General features: G+C 39.2%; 1 protein-coding gene across 4 annotated transcripts in view; it reads left to right on the top strand.

Moving 5' to 3' along the window:
• Positions 1-7,901: 7,901 nt before the first annotated feature.
• Positions 7,902-23,195, top strand: part of LOC111562829 (potassium voltage-gated channel subfamily D member 2-like) — a 92,613-nt gene continuing 77,319 nt past the window's right edge. The window contains exon 1 of one of the 4 annotated variants that reach the window (XM_035944142.2): positions 7,902-9,891. In XM_035944142.2, the coding sequence (XP_035800035.1) occupies positions 8,780-9,891 (1,112 nt within the window). In that variant the 5' untranslated portion in view covers positions 7,902-8,779. The remainder of the gene's footprint in view (positions 9,892-23,195) is intronic. The other 3 variants (XM_023261573.3, XM_035944141.2, XM_023261571.3) reach the window with 3 other exon arrangements.

Raw genomic sequence — 23,195 nt, 5'->3', positions numbered from 1 at the left:
AAAATGACTCAAAATTTTGCCTTAAAAAATGACCCAAGTTTCTCCAAAATTAATAAACTGTCCAAAAAAAGAATTTGTCTGAAAAGGCCAAAAAATAATTTTAAAAAATAGTGCAAATGATGCAAAGTTTGTCTAAAACTTGTTCAACACGACCCAAAAAATGAAACCATAAAAACAGACCTGAGAGCTCTGGAAAATTACTTACAACTTCTGCAAAATGACAAAAAATGTGTCCAAAATGACCGACTGACTCCTAATCAGCCCACAAAGACTCAGAATTTGTCCAAAATGATTCAAAATCTTCCCAGAATCCCCTACAGCTCGTCCAACACCACTCATGTGTCCATTATGACTCCTAAATGACTGACAGTTGTATATTTTTGAACTATTTTTTGTTGTTTTGATCATGATGATCAGAGTGAAATTTAAAGAACTGTTCATGTTCTCATTGTTCTTCACGGTTCTTGTTTCTTTAAATGTGGAGATAAAGATGGAACTCAACAAACGAATGGAAACACAACAAAACGATCCTTTAAGGTTCTAATTAAAGATTCTGCTGAAAAACATCCAACAAATATCATGAACCTTTTTTCTAGGTTTTGTCTTTGAGAAATAATGGAGATCTAAATGTAGAAAGTGTTTATATTTACAGGGTTTATTAAAGTAACAAGCATCGGAGGAACCTGGAGGGGATTTCATTGGTCTAATTGAGATCTCAGAAACATTCGATCAGCTGATATTAGTGGAGATGAAACAGATAATGAAGCCTCAGGAGAACAAATCACTTCGTTCCTTCAAACAGGAAACAAGAAACTTAGTCCAATTTATGAGAAACTAAGAGTCATTGAGAGAAGCTGCAGTTTGTCGGTTCGTCTGGAGGAAACCAAAGAATCCAGAAGGTTCTAAACATCGAACATGAAACTAAATGAAAGATAGAAAAATCCAAAGAATCTGAGGAGGAACTGAGGAGGAGAAGGAGGATCTTCATAGACGATACCATCTTCATCTGATTAAATATCTGTGAAGTTCTCAACAGAAAGTCGCAGCAGCAGAAACAGGAAGTTGGATATTTACCTGCTGCAGTCGACATCTGTCGGTTTAACTTAGAGCTCAGTCCGAACTTTTTTCATTGTCCTTTAGGAGGTTTTTTCATTTTCTGTGTTTGTTGTGTGTCTGTGTGTCTAAAGGCTCCCTGTTGTGTTAAATATCGTCAACATAAAACAACCAGAGTGAAGACGAGGACGAAGATTTCACAGAAGATGATGTTCAGAAGACCCGACAAAGTCCTCCACCAACATGGTTTGTCTCTTTGTGGTTGTTTTGTCTCTTTGTGGTTGTTTTGTGTCTCTTTGTGGTTGTTTTGTGTCTCTTTGTGGTTGTTTTGTCTCTCTGTGGTTGTTTTGTATCTTTTTGTGGTTGTTTTGTGTCTCTTTGTGGTTGTTTTGTGTATTTTTATTGTCATTTTGTGTCTCTTTGTAGTTGCTTTGTGTCTCTTTGTGGTCATTTTGTGTCCGTTTGTAGTTGTCTTGTGCCTCTTTGCTGTCATTTTTATATCTTTGTAGTTGTTTTGCATCTATTTTGTAGCCTTCCATTTATTATATTTACTATATTTATAATATTTACTCTATTATTTACTTTATAATATTTACTGTATTTATAATATTTATTATTATATGTATATCCATAATATTTCCAGTTTCATCATCAGTCGTAGCTGCAGCCAGGAGTTCTCACTCTGATCCTAAATCACTGAACTAAAGGAACCCACAGGAGTTTGGATCGATGCCCATGTGTGTGTTAGTGTGTGTGTTTTAGTGTGTGTTTTAATGTGTGTTACTTAGAGTTTGTGTGTGTGCTGAGCCGTCAGTCAGTAGTTGATGGATGGATCCCTGCAGAGCTGCAAACACTCGGCTCGGTTTATTAGACGACGTCCAGAAAAACTCTCCATCATCCTCCATCAGTCACAGGAAGAGGAGCCAAAGCTGCTCCATGTTTAGAATAAATACAAATATAATAAACTTTAGAATAAATAGAATAAAGTCTGCTGACGACAGAAATGATCCAGATGATGGTTGGAATCAGTAAAAGACCGGATTTAACAGATTGAGGAATGTTTTAACCCACTGTGGATCATTTTAACCCACTGTGGATCATTTTAACCCACTGTGGATCATTTTAACCCACTGTGGATCATTTTAACTCACTGTGGGATCATTTTAACTCACACAGTGACTTAAAATGAATGAACAAAATCAGTCCTCGGTTTGAAATAAAGAGTCAAAGTTCAGATAGATGGAAAATTCTGAGATAAAATGTCATAATTTTCAAACAGTCAAAATTATAAGAAAAAAACGTCAAGATTAAGGAAAAAAGTTCTTTTTTAAAAGGGGGAAATAAAATAAGAAATAAAGAGTCTAGATAGAGATAAATGACTTAAAATTGTGAGATTAATCAGCTAAACTGATGAAATGTCAAAAATATGAAGAAAATGTCCAAATGTATGTCTATTTTTATGTAAATTTAGTTCTCATGGCAAATAGGGTGGATGTATTTATGTAGAAAATGTTTTAATCTCCACCTCCATCCATTATCTATACACCGCTTAATCCTCATTAGGGTCATGGGGGGGCTGGAGTCTATCCCAGCTGACTCAGGTGAAGGCAGGGGACACCCTAGACAGGTCACCAGTCTGTCACAGGGCTACATACAGAGACAAACAATCACTCTCACATTCACACCTACGGGCAATTTAGAATGATCAATTAACCTCAGCATATTTTTGGACTGTGGGAGGAAGCCGGAGTACCCGGAGAAAACCCACGCATGCACAGGGAGAACATGCAAACTCCATGCAGAAAGATCCCGGGAAAGCCGGGACGTGAACCAGGGATCTTCTAGCTGCAAGGAGAAAGTGCTAACCACTACAGCACTGTGCAGCTAATCTCCACCTCCTTCTTCTTTTTCTTTTCCACTTTCATTAAATTGATCCTTTAATGTCAGATTTGTGGCATATGAATAAAGTTTTAATCCAGGTGTGTTTCCAGGTGAATCTGCTGCAGCCCAGTAACCATGGCAACAGCAGCATCCTCCACCAGGAAGTGAAGCCGCAGTAAAAGTGAGCGTTTTCTGGCAAACGGGGGCTCCAGATCCATTAGAGTGATGAGGATCCATCATCACTTCGACCCCGAGGACAGAAATCTGGAGGTTCTGGTGCTGGAATTTATCTGCAGCTGGATCAGAACCAGAAGCTGCAGAACACAGATTTAAGGATGGTCTCAGAGGAGAACATTAGTGAGAAGTCAGTCAGTCAATCAGAGCTAATGTTAACTTCTGTCATACAGCTGCCTAACCTATACTTAGCTAATTTTATATCGCTGTGTAATATTAAATTAGCTTCTTTATTGTAATTCCTAACATATAGTTAGCATCTTTCATATAGCTGCCCAAGACATAGTTAGCTTCTTTATTGTAGCTCTAAACATATAATTAGCGTCCTTATTGTAGCTCACTAACATAGCTATAGTTAGCTTCTTTCATGTAGCCACATAACTGTTAGTTAGCATCCTTCGTATAGCTGCGTAACATTAAATTAGCTTTTTTTTAATTGTAGCTCTCAAAAATATAGTTAGCTTCTTTAATGAATTAATATAACTCCCTAACAAAGCTATAGTTAGCTTCTTTCATATAAATGTGTAAGACATAGTTAGCTTATTTCATGTGACTTCCTAACATTAGTTAGCTTCTCTATTGTAACTCTCAAAAACATAGTTAGCTTTTTTACTATAGTTCCCTAACAAAGCTATAGTTAGCTTCTTTATTGTAGCTCCCCAACAAAGCTATAGTTAGCTTCTTTCATATAAATGTGTAAGACATAGTTAGCTTATTTCATGTACCTCACGAACATTAGTTTGTTTCTTTATTGTAGCACCCTAATATATAGTTAGCTTCTTTGTTGTATCTCTCTAACAAAACTATGGTTAGCTTCTTTCATGTAGCCACATATCATATAGTTTGTTCAGACATTAGGTGAATGGATGGATGTTATTTACCTGCTTGACAGTTTCAGCGAACACTCGCCTTCCTCAGAAGCGTCTCACTGACAGCGTGACGTGTCAGAAAACAAACTGAAACGCTGGATTAAGGAGGCGATGGAGATCAGGAGGCGGGCGGAGAGGACCATGCACAGGGACGAGGGAGGCTTCATGCTCTCCCACACCTGGGACACCATACTCCAGAGGAAATAGGACGGCGGGGGATGCGGCATGCCTGGTGGGATGGTCGGGTCCGCTGGGCTCACCACGACATGCCATTACGGTGTGGGCGTGGCTGGTCCGGCGGATCTGGAGACTCTACTGGGCCGCAAATGCCGGCTGTCAAAACCTGCCGGCTGACACGTCACAGGCTGTCAGTGAGACGCTTCTGAGGAAGGCGAGAGTGTTCGCCTCAACTGTCAAAAAAGGTAAATAACATCTATCCATTCACCTAATGTCTGAAAAAAAGAATCAGAAACTAAAGTATCAACAAGAAGACATGATGAATGTTTTTGAGCCACATAGCATATAGTTAGGATCCTTCATATAGCTGCTTCACATTAAATTAGCTTTTTAAGATTTTTGTCTTTATTGTAGCTCTCAAAATACAGTTATCTCCTTTTTTGTAGCTCTCTAACAAACCTAAAGTTTGGCTATGAGCCACATAGCATATAGTTAGGATCCTTCATATAGCTGCTTCACATTAAATTAGCTTTTTAAGATTTTTGTCTTTATTGTAGCTCTCAAAATACAGTTAGCTCCTTTTTTGTAGCTCTCTAACAAACCTAAAGTTAGCTTCTTTCATGTAGCCACCTAACAGATATATAGCTTCTTTCATATAGCTGCGTAGCATTAAATTAGCTTCTATATTGCAGCTCTCTAACATATAGTTAGCTTTCTTATTGTAGCTCACTAACATAGCTATGGTTAGCATCATTCATATAGCCGCCTTCATATAGTTAGCATCGTTCATATGGCTGTATGACACATGGTTAGCTTCGTTCATTTAGCTGCCCAACATAGTTAGCTTTTTTGCTAAGGTTGCTACACGTTAAGGTGGACGTTAGCTTCTAACTTGAATGAAGCTAACATCCACGTTAGCTAGCACTGAAAGAAGCTAGCGTTAGCTTCATTCATATCGCTAGCTGAGGTGGACGTTAGCTTCTTTGTTAGCTTATATAAGCTATGTAAGACTCCTGATTTTTTTTAAAGATAAACATTACTACAATATGCTCCAAAGTCTTTTTTTACTTTGAAAAATCAGATTTATGAGTTAAAAAAGAACTTGAACCTGGAGTCTTTTCTACATTCATTAAAAAGGTAAGTATATTTCTATTTCTATTTATATGTTGGAGGCAGATGTCCCTGGAGATCTGAATAAATCAGATTAAACTGAACCTGAAGCAGCAGATTTAACCTCAAACACTAAAAACAGACGATGATCGTTGCTGATTTTATTCACATTTCAGCTTCAGACTGGAAATATTTCCTCCAGTTAGTCTGGAAATAAAGATTATTTCATGAAAACAGACTTTTAAACACCACACCATTGTTTTATTCAAAGTTTACTTTGTGAAAACGTCTTAAACCTGCAGAGTATCTTCATTTCCTGACAGTTTTCTTCATTCTGCTGCTCCACTAACCCACATTTCACTGCAGATATTTACATAAAACCACCAAATATTAGGAGGTCAGTCTGAGTTTATTCAAACGGATCTCAGGAAATAAAACCTCAGAGTTTGTTCAGAGTTTATTCATTTGATGTTTGAGGCCCAAACTTGCAATATTTAGTTATTTAGACGTGGATCTTTTGGGTTTTCAACCTCTAAAATAACAAGAAACCATTTTAAAGGTTCGGCATCTCCATAAATAAAACTAACAGCCAGGAAATGATTGAGTGGATCCAACAGAGGACAAAAGTTTAATTATTGGACCTTAAAAATGGGGAAAAAATGCAAAATGTTCAACCTTAGGTGGTCTAGTGTCTCCATAAAGTTCCTGTAAGTGTTTAAAATGACTCACGATTTTTCATAATGTCTCATAATGTTTTTAAATGAGTTGAAATATGTCAAAAATGACTTGAAAGTCAAAAAAAATGACCAAAAAATCCAGAAATCATCTAAAATGTCTCAAAATTATTCAAAATGATATAAAATTTGCCCAAAATGATGGAAAATTTGTCCAAAATAAGATAAAAATTGGCCAAATGGCTTGAAATTGGACTAAAATGACAACAATGAATGATTATTTTCCCTTGAAAATGGAAATATAAATATGTGTGGCACAAGAAGGTTCTAATTTTTTGGTTCTTTAGACTTGAAACCTATTAAAGATGACTCGGAATGTCCAAAAACCTGAAAAAATGATGTAAAATGACTCAAAAAGTCCTAAAATGACAATAATGAATAATTATTGGACCTGAAAAATGGAAAAAGTTTTCAGACAATAGTGGTCTAGTCTCTCCATGAAGTTCCTGTCAGTGTTTATCTATGGATGGATCCATGTTTCTACTAAAATCCAGTCTTTGGTCCACATTTCTCCAACTATTGAGGCTCTAGCATCTGTAGAATCTGATGGATTAAAGTTTGACCAGACAAGGTTCCAGTTTTTTGATATTTGGACTTAAATTCTGTTTAAAATGACTAAAAATTGGCCAAAAAAGACTAATAATTTGCCTAAAATAAGTAGAAATATTGACCACACTCAAAATTGTCTCAAATGACAATAAAATAATTATTTTCTCTTGAAAATGGTGGAAGTACAAAATACTCAAACCGTTGGTGGTCTAGTGTCTCCATAAAGTTCCTGTCAGTGTTTATCTATGGATGGATCCATATTTCTACTAAAAATTATTGTCCAAAGTGACTCAAAAATGTCAAAAATGACTAAAATATGTCCAAGAAAAGATGATGATTTTCGAAAAATGTCACTCATGAATCATTGTTGGACCTGAAAAATGGAAAAAAAAAAAATTTCTCTTAAACGTTGTTTAGAGGAGAAAAATTCAGCTTCACACGTTTAAACTGGATTAAATTTAATATTAAACAAGTGATTAAATCAGAAGACTGTAAATATCTGTAGAGCAGCTGGAGATTTACTGAAACAAACAAACAAACAAACAGCAGACGGCAGGTGGAGGTCGGAGGATTATGACGTAACTCCGTCTGTGTTTCTGGGTTTGGTTTTTATTGATGGAAAAGAAGCTCAAAAACTCTGAAATCCTCCAAAAAAAAATCAGTCTTCGCCTTTAGTTCAACTGACAAACTTCAGAATTATTACAGCTAACTCTTAAATATAAAATATACATATAAAATAAACTGGATTAACTAAAAATGATTTTTAATATTTTTTAATATTAATCAACTCAAAAATGTGTCTTTATGCTCCCAGCGTTTAAATAATTAAAAATTATTTATTAAATAAAATTCTCTTCTTTAAACTGAACAAAAACATGAAAAAAATACTGAAGAAAATCTAATGAAAGTAACTTATTTAAAAAATTAAGTCAAATAAAAAAAATTTGTTTAAAATTACGATAATTAAGAATCTCAAGTTGTTTGGATCAGAAAGTAAAATACTAGATTGTTCATTGTTCTTTTGTCGTTTTCTGTCTCATTTTTGTAATTTTGTGTTTCCTTTTGTCTCGCTTGTTTTATTGTCCTATTTCTGTCATCTTTGGTCTCGTTTTTGTCGTTTATGTAATTTCTAATCTGGTTTTTGTCAATTTTTTTGTTGCTTTGTAACTTTTTTGTCAAAATTTTTTGTCATTTTTTGTTTTGTTTCGTGTCGTTTGTGTCATTTTTTTGTTGTTTTGCATCTTGTTTTGGCAATACTTTGTCTCGTTTTTGTAATATTTTGTCTTTTCTTTGGTGTTTTTGTCTTTTTTGTCACATTTTGATGCATGTCTCATGTTTTTGTCGTTTTGTTTCTCACTTTTGTAAAAATTTAATTACCCCTTTTTGCTGAAGACAGAATCGGGATGAAGAAATCTGCTGCGGTTTTTCCTTCTATGTGCTCAGAATCATCTCAAACATCTGGATCTTCTGAAATACAAAAAATTGCTGCGCGCCCCCTAGCCCATCGGGAGCGCGCAGGAGTCATTAAACACAATCAGGAGGCGCGTCCCGGAGCCTCCATGTGACCGGCGGGGATCCTCCGGTGACACGCCCCCAACCGGAGAGAGAGAGAGACAGAGAGAGAGAGAGAGAGAGAGAGAGAGAGAGAGAGAGGAGCTTCCGTCTCTCAGCACCGGAGACCAGAACCGCGTCTCCTGCCGCCGAGTCCCGTCTGTCCGGTTCGGCTCCGCTCGGCTTGGCTCGGCTCAGAGCGCATCCACCATCCTGCTGCTGCGGTTCCTCTCCGCGTCTCTCTTCTGCGCTGCGGCTGCTCGGTGCGGGCACCGGGAGGAGGATGCCTGCGGCGGACCGGACGGAGCTCCGAGTCCCGGTGCGGAGCGGCGGATCGCGCTGACTTGTTGCTGAGAGAAGCTGGATTTACTGAGATTACCGGAGAGGAGCGGAGCTGCCGGAGAGTTTCTGTTTGTTTTCCTGTTTCCAAACTGACCGGGAGGACCACCGGGAGGGTTTCTGCGGCGACTCTCTGCGGCTTTTACGCGTCACTTTCGTGCGTAAAATCCGCTTCCTGCATTCAGCGGCTCTTCTTCCATCTGTTGCCTGCCGAGGCTCTTCTTCCCTGGATGTCCTCCAGCGGCTCCGCGGCTCCGTGATCCTCCGGTACCGAGCCTCAGCATGGCGGCGGGAGTGGCGGCGTGGCTGCCGTTCGCCCGGGCGGCGGCCATCGGCTGGATGCCGGTCGCCACCGCGCCGATGCCGGTTCCCCCGCAGGAGAAGCGACGCGGGAAGGACGGACTGATCGTGCTGAACGTGAGCGGCACAAAGTTCCAGACGTGGCGGGACACGCTGGAGCGCTACCCGGACACTCTGCTGGGCAGCACCGAGCGGGACTTCTTCTTCCACGAGGACAGCAACGAGTACTTCTTCGACCGCGACCCGGACATCTTTCGCCACATCCTCAACTTCTACCGCACCGGGAAGCTGCACTACCCGCGGCAGGAGTGCATCTCCGCCTACGACGAGGAGCTGTCGTTCTTCGGCATCATCCCGGAGATCATCGGGGACTGCTGCTACGAGGAGTACAAGGACCGGCGGCGGGAGAACCAGGAGCGGATCCAGGACGACGAGGAGGCGGACCCGGGCAGCGAGCTGGTGTCACCGGACCTGAGCTTCCGGGAGTCCATGTGGCGCGCCTTCGAGAACCCACACACCTCCACCATGGCGCTGGTCTTCTACTACGTCACCGGCTTCTTCATCGCCGTGTCCGTGCTCGCCAACGTGGCCGAGACGGTGCCGTGCGGGGCCGCGCCGAACCGGGCCAAGGAGATGTCGTGCGGGGAGCGTTACGCGCTGGCCTTCTTCTGCCTGGACACCGCATGCGTCATGATCTTCACGGTGGAGTACCTACTGCGCCTGCTCGCCGCGCCGAGCCGCTACCGGTTCGTGAAGAGCGTGATGAGCATCATCGACGTGGTGGCCATCATGCCCTACTACATCGGCCTCGTCATGACCGACAACGAGGACGTCAGCGGCGCCTTCGTCACGCTGCGCGTCTTCCGCGTCTTTCGGATTTTCAAGTTCTCGCGGCACTCTGCGGGACTTCGCATCCTGGGCTACACGCTGAAGAGCTGCGCTTCGGAGCTGGGCTTCCTGCTCTTCTCCCTCACCATGGCCATCATCATCTTCGCCACCGTCATGTTCTACGCAGAGAAGGGCTCCAGCGCCAGCAAGTTCACCAGCATCCCTGCCGCCTTCTGGTACACCATCGTCACCATGACGACCCTGGGGTGAGTGAAACTGAGGGGGTCAAAAAACGGGCGGGACTTGTGGTCCAAAAGTGGGCGGGGCTTCGAGTTTGTTTTGCTTTGGAAAGTTGGCGATGAAAGTTTAGTTTTCAGAATGCTGAAGGTTGTTTTAACGTATTTGTTTTTGGTCAGATTTTGGATCCACGAATCTGTTGGAATGAACCTGAGAATGAAGAAGGCGGAGCTTTAGGTCCAAATGGGCGGAGCTTAGAGTTTGTTTGGCTTTACAAAGTTTGTGATGCAAGTTTTGGTTCAAAAGTTTTATTGGATTTGATCTAATTTTAGTTTCTGGATTTGCTTCTATTGATGTAAACTTTCACGAAACTGTCTGGAAGAAAAATACTCCCTAAAATCTGAGTTACAGTTTCACATTTGCAGGAACTAAACCAAGTTTAGTGAGTTTTCAGAACGTTGAAGGTTGTTTTATGGTCAGAAATTGTTGTCAAAGACGCTGCTGGATGATTGAAGTTGTTTAAAGTTGATTTTAGATCCATGAATCTCTTGTAATGAACCTGAGCGTAAAGGGGGTGGGGCTTATGTCCAAAAATGAGCAGATCTTCAGGGTTGTTCCATTTAATCAGAGTTTAAAGAAAGTTGGTGAATTCAAGTTTTGGTTCCTGTTCAAAAGTTTTATTGGATTTTATCTCATTTGAAGTTTCTTGCTTTATTTGTGTCCTAAAGTCTAAAAACTTGGATTCAAAACTCAATTTTAGTTTCGCTTTTCCAAAATTAAAGCCAAGTTTTGTCAGTTTTCTGAGCACTGAAGGTTGTTTTATAGTCAGAAATTGACTCGCGTTTGCTATCAGAGATGCTGCTGGATGATTTCAGATCCCTAGATAAGGATTTATAATCTCATGATTGTTGTAGCTGCATTGTGGCCTGAAGAGATCTGGTCAAAGGAAAATATTGGTCCCAATACAAAACTCACACTGGATTTTGTCCAGTTTGAGTTTTTGATTTTGTTTGTCCAACTAAGAGTGATGCTGTCTGGAAGGAAAAATCCGAAAAAGTCAAGTCAAATGTGGTTATCGATCAGTTTTAGGCAGAGTTTGGACCCAAAAATGGGCGGAAAAACTGTTAATTTCACTTTGACTGGTGTTAAAGACAGTTGGTGGGTAGAAATCTTGGTCTTCATACAAAACTCCTATCAGATTTAAACTTTAAACAAACTTTAGTGCAGCTAAGAGAGGCTGTCTGGAAGGAAAATACTCTAAAAGTCTGAGTTTTGGTCCCATGACTTCCACACAGCAGCCCAAGCACAAATACTGGCTCTAAAGTAAATCTTTCTTTGGATTTCGTCCAGTTTCAGCTGCAGTTTGACCAAAATAAATTCATCTTTCTGACTTTTTTCTGCGTGAAAGAAAAACTGCCTGGAAGGAAAATCCTCCAAAATGTCTGAAAAACTGCAATACATGTTTGTTGTAGCTCAGTTTTACTTATTCAACAGCTCACCTGTGTGAAGGGGGCTTTGGGCTCCAAAAATGGGCGGAGCTTAGAGTTAGTTTTACTTTAACCTCGATCCAGAACCCCTGTTGGATTTTATCTCATTTTACGTTCAGAAAGTTAAAGTTAAAGCAAGTTTCTGGCTTTTTTCTGCAGTTACAAACATAAAAATATAAAAAAAACAAGAGAAAAACTGAAAATATTCACAAAGTCTGAAAACCTGGAAGAAAATCTGGTTGTAAATCCGTTTTGGTTTTTCAGAATGCTGACGGTTGTTTTAAAGCCAGAAGTGAACTCATGTTTGTTGCTGGATGATTAAAGTTGTTCAGATTTTACATCCATGAATCAGTTTTTACCCTGATGGTTGTTGCATTCTGGACACTGAGGTCCAGATTTAGTCTTGTTTTATTCATTCCTCAGTTTTCTGTCGTTCGTCTGAGTTTCTGCTGTTTTCTGAGCTGCGGTTTGTTTTATTCGACTATAAAACGTCAAACGTCTCGTTTAAACTGGAACTTCGTCTTCATGTTGATAATTCAGGACAGGGTTTGATGTCTTTTATTGTTGTTTTGTGTCACATTTTAGTCATTTTATATCTTTATGTGGTTGTTTTAAATGTTTTTGGTGTAGTTTTGTGCAACATTATGGTTGTTTTAAGTCTTTTTGTGTAGATTTATTGCCTTTATGGTCATTTTCTGTCACATTTTAGTCATTTTATGTCTTTTTGTGGTTGTTTTTTTGTGTTACACTGCCTGCAGTTCAATCTGAAAACTCTCTGAATGTTTCACTACCTAGAGAATCAGTTGGAAACAGGAGGGAAGAAGGTTTTGGTTTTATAGAATCTATTTAGAAACATCAGTTTTCATGCGACACCAATGTTTGATGTCTTTTTGTGGTTGTCTTGTGTCACGTTTTAGTGATTTTCTGTCTTTTTGTAGTTGTTTTACATCTCGGTGTTGTTTTGTGTCGTATTTTAGTCGTTTTGCATCTTTTTTGGGCTGTTTTGTGCTACATTATGGTCATTTTACATCTTTGTGTGAAGATTTTTTGTCTTTATGGTCATTTTGCATCACATTTTATGTCTTTTAATGATTGCTTTTGTGTTATACTGCCTGCAGTTGAACCTGAAAAGTCACAACTAAATCAGTCATGGAGAATCAGAACCAGGAAGAAGATTCTGGTTTGATAGACTCTGGTTAGAACCAGCAGTTTTCACTGGATGATGGATGTTTGGTGTCTTTTTGTGGTTGTTTTGTGTCATATTTTAGTCGTTTTATATCTTTTTGTTGTGGTTTTGTGTCGTATTTTAGTCATTCTACTTCTTTTTGGCCTTGTTTTGTGCAACATTATGGTTGTTTCACATCTTTTTCTGTAGATTTTATTGTTTTCATGGTCATTTTGCTCCACATTTTGGTTATTTCATGTCTTTTTGTGGTTGTCTTTGTGTTACACTGTCTGCAGTTCAACCTGAAATGTCACATCTGAGTCTGTCCTGGAGAACCAGTTGGAAATGGGAGGGAAGAAGTTTTTGGTTTTTACAGAATCTGTTTAGAACCAGCAGTTTTAATGGATGACCAATGTTTGACGTTCATATTTTCCTTGTTCTACGTCTTATTTGAGTCATTTTGTGAGTTTTACATCTTTTTTGATCAAATTTTGGTCATTTTATGTCTTTTTGTTGTTGTTTTATTTTTTATTTTTGTTTTTTATTGTTTGTTTCTGGGGTTGTTTTGTTTCATATACTTGTCCTGCATCTTATTTGAGTCATCTTGCAGGAGTTCTAGTCAGTTTTTGGTTCATTTTGCATCACAATTTGATCATTTCTGTCTTTTTGTGGTCATTTTAGCTCTTTCTGGAGTGGTTTTGTGTCGTGTTTTCCTCATTCTAGATCTTTTTGGGGTTATTTTCTGTCACACTTGATCATTTTATATCTTTTTGTGGTTATTTTAGATCTTTCTGGTGTTGTTTTATTTCATACTTTTCTTGTTCTATATCTTATTTGAGTCATTTTGCATGAGTTTTACGTCTTTTTCTGGTCATTTTGCATCAAAATTTGGTCATTTTATATCTTTTTGTGGTTCTTTCATATTAATCTGGAGTGGTTTTGTGTCATATTTTCCTCGTTCCAGATTTTTTTGTGGTAGTTTTCTGTCATATTTGGTCATTTTCTGTCTTTTTGTGGTCGTTTTATATCTTTCTGTAGTGGTTTTGTTTCATGTTTTACTTGTTCTACATCTTATTTGAGTCATTTTCTGTGAATTTTTCATCTTTTCTTGGTCTTTTTCCATCAGAAGTTGGTCATTTTATATCTTTTTGTGGTTATTTTTGTGTTACACTACCTGCAGTTCAACCTAGAACTATTTTTAGGTAGATTATAGGTAGAAATTCTGAACTCAAGGTGAAGAAAATTTAACTTAATGAAACCAGTTTCATTAAATTTCCTCAACTTAAATTCAGTTTAAATCAACAAATGAGGAAATTTCATTTTAAATTAGCCAAAACATTGTGTTGATGAAACGTTACCATGGAAACCATTAAATAATGTTTGCAACTTGAAAGTTTTACATCAGTAAATTTACATTTTTACGGCGCAGTTTTGCCGGTAGTGGCTGGAACAGGAGTCTTTAATGACTTTTTAGATGGTTTATTTTCCGTTTTGTTTGGTGATTTTGAATAACCTCCTTTCTGTTTGTCCCTTTAAGGCCACCGTAGCTCCGACCTGTGGCCTGATTCATGTTTCTGAAGGTGTTTCCAGGCTTCGGTGTCGAGTTTCTCCGGTTACAGATCAGAGCTGCAGCAACATGACGCCGCCAATCGACACCCGATTAACCCGATTAACTCACGATAGTCACAAAAGCATGTCATTTACCATTTTATAGACTCAGAATTAATGATTTTAGTCACTTTTACAGCAAAACTTTAAATATTTGTAGGTTGTTGCTGCTTTTCTTAGTCTTATGTCACATTTTAAGTATAAAAAGGCTAAAATTAACGGTGAACATGTTGGATTTTTGGACCAACAGAGGACAAATCCGCCTTTACAAGTAGTATTGATGGGATTTTTTACATTTTATAGACTCAGAATTAATGATTTTGGTCAATTTTAAAGCAAAACATTCAAGAATTTTCCAGCTGTCGCTGCTTAAATGTGAGAATTTGCTGCTTTTCTTGACGTGTTGGAGTTTAAGCGAAAAACAACTGAATATGTTTGATTTTTGGGCTGATGGAGGAAGAATCTGTCTTTAGAAGAAGTTTTGATGGCATTTTTTCCATTTTATAGACTCAAAATTTGTCGTTTTAGTCACATTTAAAGCAAAGCCTTCAAACATTTTCCAATTGAAGCTGATTAAATGTGATGATTTGCTGCTTTCCTTGATGTTATGTTGCAGTTTAGGTATAAAGACTAAAATTATTGGTTAATATGTTGGATTTTTGGACTGATGGATACAAGTCAGCCTTTAGAAGAATTTGGGATGGGATTTTTTACACTTTATAGAGTCAGAATTAATTAACATTTCTTGGTCTTGTGTTGGAGTTTTAGTCAAAAACAACTGAAATAAACACTAAATGTTGTAGATTTTTGGACAAATTGCCTTTGGAAGTGGTTTTGATGGTGTTACTTTACATTTAATAGACTAAACAAAGAATAAAATGAGTAATCTTGGTGACATTTAAAGTAAAACTTTCAAAATTTGGAGATTGTTGGTGCTTAAAAGTGATGATTTGCTGCTTTTCTTGGTCTCATGTTGAAGTTTAAATCAAAAACAGTTGAATATGTTGGATTTTTGGACCGACAGAGGACAAATCTGTCTTTAGAAGAAGTTTTGATGGCATTTTTTACATTTCATAGACTCAGAATTAATGACTTTTGTCACTTTTAAAGCCAAAACCTTCAAACATTTTCCAGTTGAAGCTTCTTAAATGTGATGATTTGCTGCTTTTCTTGGTCTCATTTTGGAGTTTAGGTGAAACACGACTGAATATATCTGATTTCTCACAATTTAGTGAGAAAAAATGTGTCTACAATGAAGAAAATGAACTCACAGTGAATAAAAGTGAGAAATGAAGGATAAACGAGGCCAGGATGAGCTGTTCGGAACGTTAAGCTGGTTCAACAGCTTCGTCTCTCTGCTGAAGATGTAAAAACCTCCATCTTCCATCAGCAGGACGGAGAACAAACGGCCGTAAAATCAATCAGCGATCAATAAAACATGATCAGCTCCAGAAAACAGAGCAGCTTTTCTCCTTTTAATGCAGCTCTAGAGGAAAAAACTTGTTTTAAACGCACAGATCACAGGGTTCCACCTGATGGACCTCTTCATCCTCCTTCTCTAATCACCCTCCATCCAAACATCCATCCAGTCGTGGTTTCCAGGTTTAAAGTCTCCATGACTTCATTACTGAGCTCATTAGGAACCATCACTGTGTGTTAACGCATTAATTTAATTAGCGGAGGATCGTCCCACTGAGAGAACAGAGCAGGAGAAAAGATGTCAGAGTTTAAACCGGCTCCTTTTAAATCACTACGGACAGAACGAGGCTCACGATCAAACCATCTGTGATCGATTAGCTGCTCTGGCAGGAGGACAGGAGGGAAAGTGACCAAAGTAGTGATGAAAATGAATCTAAAGGGAGGAAAAGTGAATCCAAAATGAGGATAAATTAATCTAAAGGGAGGATAAATGAATCCAAAATGAGATGTCAGAAATCTGTGAAAAACAAACCTTTTAAATAAAGACTGATTCTTCTTTATTTTTACCCACTGTGGGCTCATTTTTCTTCTTTTAGGGTTCATTTTTCCTCAATTTGCGTTTACTTTTTCACACTCTGGGTTCATTTTTACCCACTGTGGACTCATTTTTCTCACTTTTAGTTATTTTTTTCTCATTTTGGGATCATTTTTTTCGCACTTTGCGTTAATTTTTCTCACTGTGGGCTCATTTTTCCTCTTTTTGGGTTCATTTTTGTCCACTGTTGGTTTATTTTCCTCATTCAGGACTAATTTTTCCACACTATGTTGTAATTTTTTCCTCACTCTGGAAAATTTTCTTCATTTAGGGCATTTTTCCTCATCTAGGGCTCAGTTTTCTTCACTGTTTCTTCACTGTTATTTCCATTTCCTTCATTTGGACCAATTTCTTCCCATTCAGGGCTCATTTTTTCTCTCTTCAGGTTCATTTTTCTAAGAGTTTTACCAACACTGGAGCATTTAGCTGATTTTAGTTCCATTTTAAAATCAAACCCGACTAAAACCTTTCAGATGTGTTTTAATGAAATGATTTACTTTTGGTTAAGCTTTCACTGATTAACGGACAACAAAGTGTATTTAAAAGGTTCATTCTTTGTGTTTTCTGGTTTTTAAATCATGCATTAAACCAGCAGCAGCTTTTAGAATGTCTTCTGAGGATCCAGATGTTGGTTTGGATTGATCTGATTTCTCTGTTCAGACCAGTCTCTTCTCCATCCTCCGTCGCTTTGTCAGCCAAAAAACCCAACGGAAAACAATCGCTGCTCCGGCTTTTAGACACCAGAAATGAAATAATAGACGGCGAATCGGGGCTCATTGATCCAGAGCTGCTGTGAATATCAATGACTGGAGATAAACGCTGCTACAGCTGCAGCTCTGCTCAGGAAAAAGAGGCTTTTATTGGACGAAACACAGCAGCTCCACTCAGAACCCAGAGATCCATTTATTCTAGAAACACAGCAGCTCCACTCAGGGAGAACCTCAGATCAGATCCTTCATTTTCTGGGTTCTCAGTCGAACTGACGTCAGCAGAAAAGATGGAAGATCTGAACCTGGTCCAGCAGAAAGAGTCAGAGCAGACGAATACCGGAGGTTTCCTACCGTTAACCCAGAAATCAGTATCCTAGGAGGAAGAATGATGGATAGAAAATCTACAAGAGCTTAAAAATGATAATGAGTTGGAGCAGCTTTAGATTAATACATCCAAAGTGAGGAAAAATGAGCCCTAAATGAGGAAAAGTTAACCCACAATGAAGGAAATTTAGGAAAAATGAGCCCGAAATGTGGAAAATTGAGCCTACAGTGAGGAAAAATTTGTTCACATTGAGGAAAAAATAGTTAAAAAGGAGGAAAGAGGTTCAAAGTGAGGAAAAATTTGCCCTAGATGAGGAAAAGTTAACCCACAATGAAAAAAATTAAGCAAAAATGTGGAAAAATGAGCTTACAGTGAAGAAAACTTGGTTCAGTGAGGAAAAATTTGCCCTTAATGAGGAAAAATTCACCCGCAATGAAGGAAATTAAGGAAAATGAGCAAACAGTGAGGAAAAGCAGCATCATGGTTTGGGTCTGAATGAAACGATGGTTAATTTAAAACCTTTAAAGAAACAGCTTAAGATGAAGAGAAATTCATTTTTCAGCACGACAACAACCCAAAGAACTCTCCAAATCAGATCAGCAACAATGTCATGGAGCATGGCGGCGGCAGCATCATGCTTTGTGGGGCTGTTTTGGGGGATTTCTGGTTAAAAGAGTTTATTTTTTCCTCAGAATGAATCGGTTCTATCAGAACATATTGACCCTGGTGGTGGTGAGTGGCTCAGCTTTCTGTTTTTCTGCTGAATAAACCACCGGCTCCATTCACTGGATGAAAACAGTTTATTAACTTCAAACCTTTGTCCTCCTCTGAGGTTTTACTCTGCAGCTCTGATTTCTTTCTTTCTTCTGGGGTTTTTCTGTGAATCTCTGATGAAAGGTGACGAGATAAACTGAGATTTTGTTTCTTTTTCTGGTCTCAGAATCAGAGAATTCAGCCGCAGACGAAGCGAGAAACGATTTTATTTCGTGTTTCATGTTTGAGGATCGAACTGGAGCTGAGAGTGGCTGAGAGACGTTTAGGGAACATCTGGAAACTGCAGTACTGATGACTGGGAGGCGTTTAGGGAACATCTGGAAACTGCAGTACTGATGACTGGGAGGCGTTTAGGGAACATCTGGAAACTGCAGTACTGATGACTGGGAGGCGTTTAGGGAACATCTGGAAACTGTAACTTCTACTGTAGATTGTGAGGCGTTTAGGGAACATCTGGAAACTAACTTCTACTGTAGATTGTGAGGTGTTTAGGGAACATCTGGAAACTAACTTCTACTGTAGATTGTGAGGCGTTTAGGGAACATCTGGAAACTGTAACTTCTACTGTAGATTGTGAGGCGTTTAGGGAACATCTGGAAACTGTAACTTCTACTGTAGATTGTGAGGCGTTTAGGGAACATCTGGAAACTGTAACTTCTACTGTAGATTGTGAGGCGTTTAGGGAACATCTGGAAACTGTAACTTCTACTGTAGATTGTGAGGCGTTTAGGGAACATCTGGAAACTAACTTCTACTGTAGATTGTGAGGCGTTTAGGGAACATCTGGAAACTGTAACTTCTACTGTAGATTGTGAGGCGTTTAGGGAACATCTGGAAACTAACTTCTACTGTAGATTGTGAGGCGTTTAGGGAACATCTGGAAACTGTAACTTCTACTGTAGATTGTGAGGCGTTTAGGGAACATCTGGAAACTGTAACTTCTACTGTAGATTGTGAGGCGTTTAGGGAACATCTGGAAACTGTAACTTCTACTGTAGATTGTGAGGCGTTTAGGGAACATCTGGAAACTGTAACTTCTACTGTAGATTGCGAGGCGTTTAGGGAACATCTGGAAACTAACTTCTACTGTAGATTGTGAGGCGTTTAGGGAACATCTGGAAACTGTAACTTCTACTGTAGATTGTGAGGCGTTTAGGGAACATCTGGAAACTGTAGCTTCTACTGTAGATTGTGAAGCGTTTAGGGAACATCTGTATCTGTCGTGAAGGTTTGAGTCTAATCAGAGAAACAGGGAGTGTTTTTAACAAACTGCTGAACTTGTTGTGAGTCTGTCTGCGGAGTTTTAATCAGATTTATGAGTTTTTTGTTCAGTTTTAAACAGATGTATGAGTTTTTTTGTTCAGTTTTAATCAGGTTTATGAGTTTTTTGTTGAGTTTTAAACAGATTTATGAGTTCTTGGTTCAGATTTCTCCTGAGATCTGGTCTAGGCAGAGCTCTGATTGTGTTTCTGTGTGATTTAATTCAATTCCACTCTCTCTAAAGTCGACTTTAACTGGATTGATGGACACTTTATCGATCCTCTGGAGGAAACAGCAGCAGTTAACAGCAAACGCACAACTGAGGAAACACAAACGCTGCTGGGAGATTTATTTACATGTGAATCAGAAACAGATAAATTAACGCATTGTTCAGCTTCTCAGGGAAATTTCTGTCTTGTCCTTGTTTTCTGTGTTTGAATTGGCTCTAAACAAACAGAAGAACATCCACAGAGATACAAAATAACCAGAAAAGATGCAAATCTGCAATAGAATGGGCAAAAAACACATAAAATGTGCATAGAAGTACCCCAAAAACATGCAAAACGACCACAGAGATGCAAAGATGATTAAAAACAGATGTGAATTGACCTGAAAGAGATGGAAAACTCACCAAAAAAGATGCAAAATGACCATGAAGAGACACAAAATTACCACAAAACCACTCCAAAAAGCTGCAAAGAGATGGAAAAATGTACATAGAAAATGCAGAAAAAACCCTAAAAATTTGCAAAACAACCAGAAATATGCAAAAGTTGCAAAAATTACCTCAAAACAAGCACGAAAAGAAGTAAAATCACCATAAAGAGACGCAAAATTTCCATCAAAAAAGACAAAATGACCCAAAAAGCTGCAAAACGACCAAAACCAGAGGCAAAATCACTATAAAAAGATGCAAAATGACCACAGAGGAGATGCTAAGTGACCCCTAAAAGATGCAAAACAACCACAAAAAATGCACAAATCACCAAAAAGATGCAAAATGACCCCAAGAAGGCACAAAACAATCATGAGAAGATGCAAAAATCACAATAAAGAGACACAAAATTACCACAAAACAGATCAAATGACCACAAAAGGTGAAAAAATGTCCACAAAAGATACAAAACTGTGCACAAAAAGTCCCAAAAATGAGCAGAAAAGATGCTAAATCACCACAAAGAGTTTAAAAAGCTGTAAATGACCTGAACCAGGAGTGAATCTCCACCTGCTGGGATGAATCCAGGATCTGGTTTCTGATCTGAGGTCAGTTTACCTCAGAACAGATCACCTGTCTGCACCTGGACATGTGACCTGTGACCTCACCTGAACCTGGAGGTTAGTTTAACGTTTGGGCTCCTTTCAGGTCACGTCTGTTCAGTTTAGTCGCAGCTGCTGAGGATTCTGGGATCTGGAGTCTTTAGGTTCTTTAACAGCTGCAGCTTGATGGTAAAAAATATAAATAAAATAGTTTATTTTGAATTAATCTGCTGCTTATTTAACAGAAATGTCAAATTAAGATGTAAAATTATCCAAAAACAGGCCAAATGTCCCCAAGAAGATGCAAAAGACCATAAAACCGGAAGCGTTCCTAAAGCGTTCCTACAGCGTTCCTGAAGCGTTACTGCAGCGATCCTGAAGCGTTCCTACAGTGTTAATGCAGCGTTCCTACAGCGTTCCTGCAGTGTTCCTACAGCATTCCTAAAGCGTTCCTGCAGCGTTCCTGCAGCGTTCCTGAAGCGTTCCTACAGTGTTAATGCAGCGTTCCTACAGCGTTCCTGCAGTGTTCCTACAGCGTTCCTAAAGCGTTCCTGCAGCGTTCCTGCAGCATTCCTGAAGCGTTCCTACAGTGTTAATGCAGCGTTCCTACAGCGTTCCTGCAGTGTTCCTACAGCGTTCCTAAAGCGTTCCTGCAGCGTTCCTGCAGCGTTCCTGAAGCGTTCCTGCAGCATTCCTAAAGTGTTCCTAAAGCGTTCCTGCAGCGTTCTGCTCTAACCCTCCCGTTCTCCAGTCCAGATGAAGGGTTGTGCGTCTGTTGTGCGTCTGTTGTGTATCTGTTGCGTGTTTGTTGTGTGTCTGTTGCGTGTCTGTTGCGTGTCTGTTGTGTTTGTTGCATGTCTGTTGTGTGTCTGTTGTGTGTTTGTTGCATGTCTGTTGTGTATCTGTTGCGTGTTTGTTGTGTGTTTGTTGTGTGTTTGTTGTGTGTTTGTTGTACGTCTGTTGTGTGAATCCATCGACGGTAGAAGAACCTCCATCTCCCAGAGCACTCAGGATTTCTCAAGAACTCGATAAAGTCGGTGAACCCTGGAGGAAGTGGGTTCTGACTGATGGAGAACTCTAACAGCCGGTTCTCCTCTTTATGACGCTTTTCTCATTAGAGAACAAATAAACATAGAACCGTTAAGATCAGAGACACATTAACGACAGAACAACAAGGAACGAGGAGAACACGACCTGCTGCAGATCAGACTGATGCAGAACACGCTGCAGTAGAACCGGTCTAAGAACAGAAGAACACGCTGCAGTAGAACCGGTCTAAGAACAGAAGAACATGCTGCAGTAGAACCGGTTTGAGAACAATGACCACAAAAAGATAGAAAATGGACAAAAAGAGACAGTAAATAAGGAACGTTAGAACATCCACAGAGACTAAAAATGGAAAAAAAAACAAGAAAAGGAACGTTCTGACTGAAGTTTGAACCAGTTAATGAATAATTTAATGAAACATCTGAAATGTGAGAATGTTTAAATGTAACCAAGGTTCTTTGTGTTTCTGAGGACAGAAAACAGAACCATGGAACCTGTAGGGTGAGTTTCAGACTGAGGAGAACCAATGGAACTGACTAAGAACCTGCAGTGATAGAACAGAGAATCTACAGACATAGAACATAGAGCATAGAACCTACAGTTATAGAACAGAGAACCTACAGTGACAGAATGTAAAAACATAAAACCTACAATGATAGAACAGAGAACCTGTGTCTCTTTGTGGTCGTTTTGTGTCTTTTTGTCATTTTGTGTCTCTGTAGTTGTTTGTGTCTCTTTGTGGTTGTTTTGTGTCTTCTTGTGCTTGTTTTGTCTGTCGTTTGGTTCTAAGAGCTGCAGACGTTCTGATAAACTGTCAGTCCGGTTCCTTAAAGCTCAGCGGTTCCAGATGAATGTGGAGGAAAACAGCAGGACTCTGAACGTCTCAGCAGTAAGTGATGAAAAACAAACGAGGCCGGATAAAGACTGATCTGACAGTAGCTTTGTTCCTGCACAACAATAGAACCAGAAATAGACACAAACAGAACGTCCAACAGTCAGACTCGTCATCACGTCTGGAGGAACAGCAGTCAGGATGCAGGGATGAGAATTTTCCACGGATCCGCGGAATTCCGAGTTTTTTTCCGCCGAAAGTATAATTTTTGTGAATCGTGTAAATCCGTTGAGAAAATTGTAGGGGGGTAGGGGTAGTCAAGCAGCCGGCCGGCCGACGCGTCGCGAGCCGAGGCTTGTGATGGCCATCCCGCCGCCGACATCTTTCGGCAACGCGCATTGTAAAATCAGATACAGCTGTGAGAACGGAAATCGGCATTGCTATCTGTAAACATCACTCGCTATTTATGTTAATAACAACATCCGCCTATTTTCGGCAGCAATTTTGCGCCAGTTTCATCTGATTGTTTCCTTCCACATGTTAAATTTCGTGGATATGCAAGCACACGATATTGTTGAGTTTTGATCATTTCTGGTGCGTGGATACGTATAGATCTATGGTATATAAACTGTGCCATTCCTTTGAACAACAAAATATTGGGGTATTAATATGTTGTATTAGAATTAAAATGAACAGGGTATAAATATGTTGCATTTAAATGAACAGATTCCTTGAAAGGCATGAAACTCAAAAATTGAATGTACCATAAATGATAATGATCATGCATCCCCTTGGTAGCCCACCAAATTGAGATATTGTTTTTTTAAAAAACAGGTGAAATTCATTGAAGAAAT

This window comes from Amphiprion ocellaris, chromosome 21 (assembly GCF_022539595.1).
Source record: "Amphiprion ocellaris isolate individual 3 ecotype Okinawa chromosome 21, ASM2253959v1, whole genome shotgun sequence".
Lineage (NCBI taxonomy): Eukaryota > Metazoa > Chordata > Actinopteri > Pomacentridae > Amphiprion > Amphiprion ocellaris.
The sequence above is the reverse complement of the archived record's forward strand: the minus strand, read 5'-3'. Positions and strand labels throughout refer to the sequence as shown.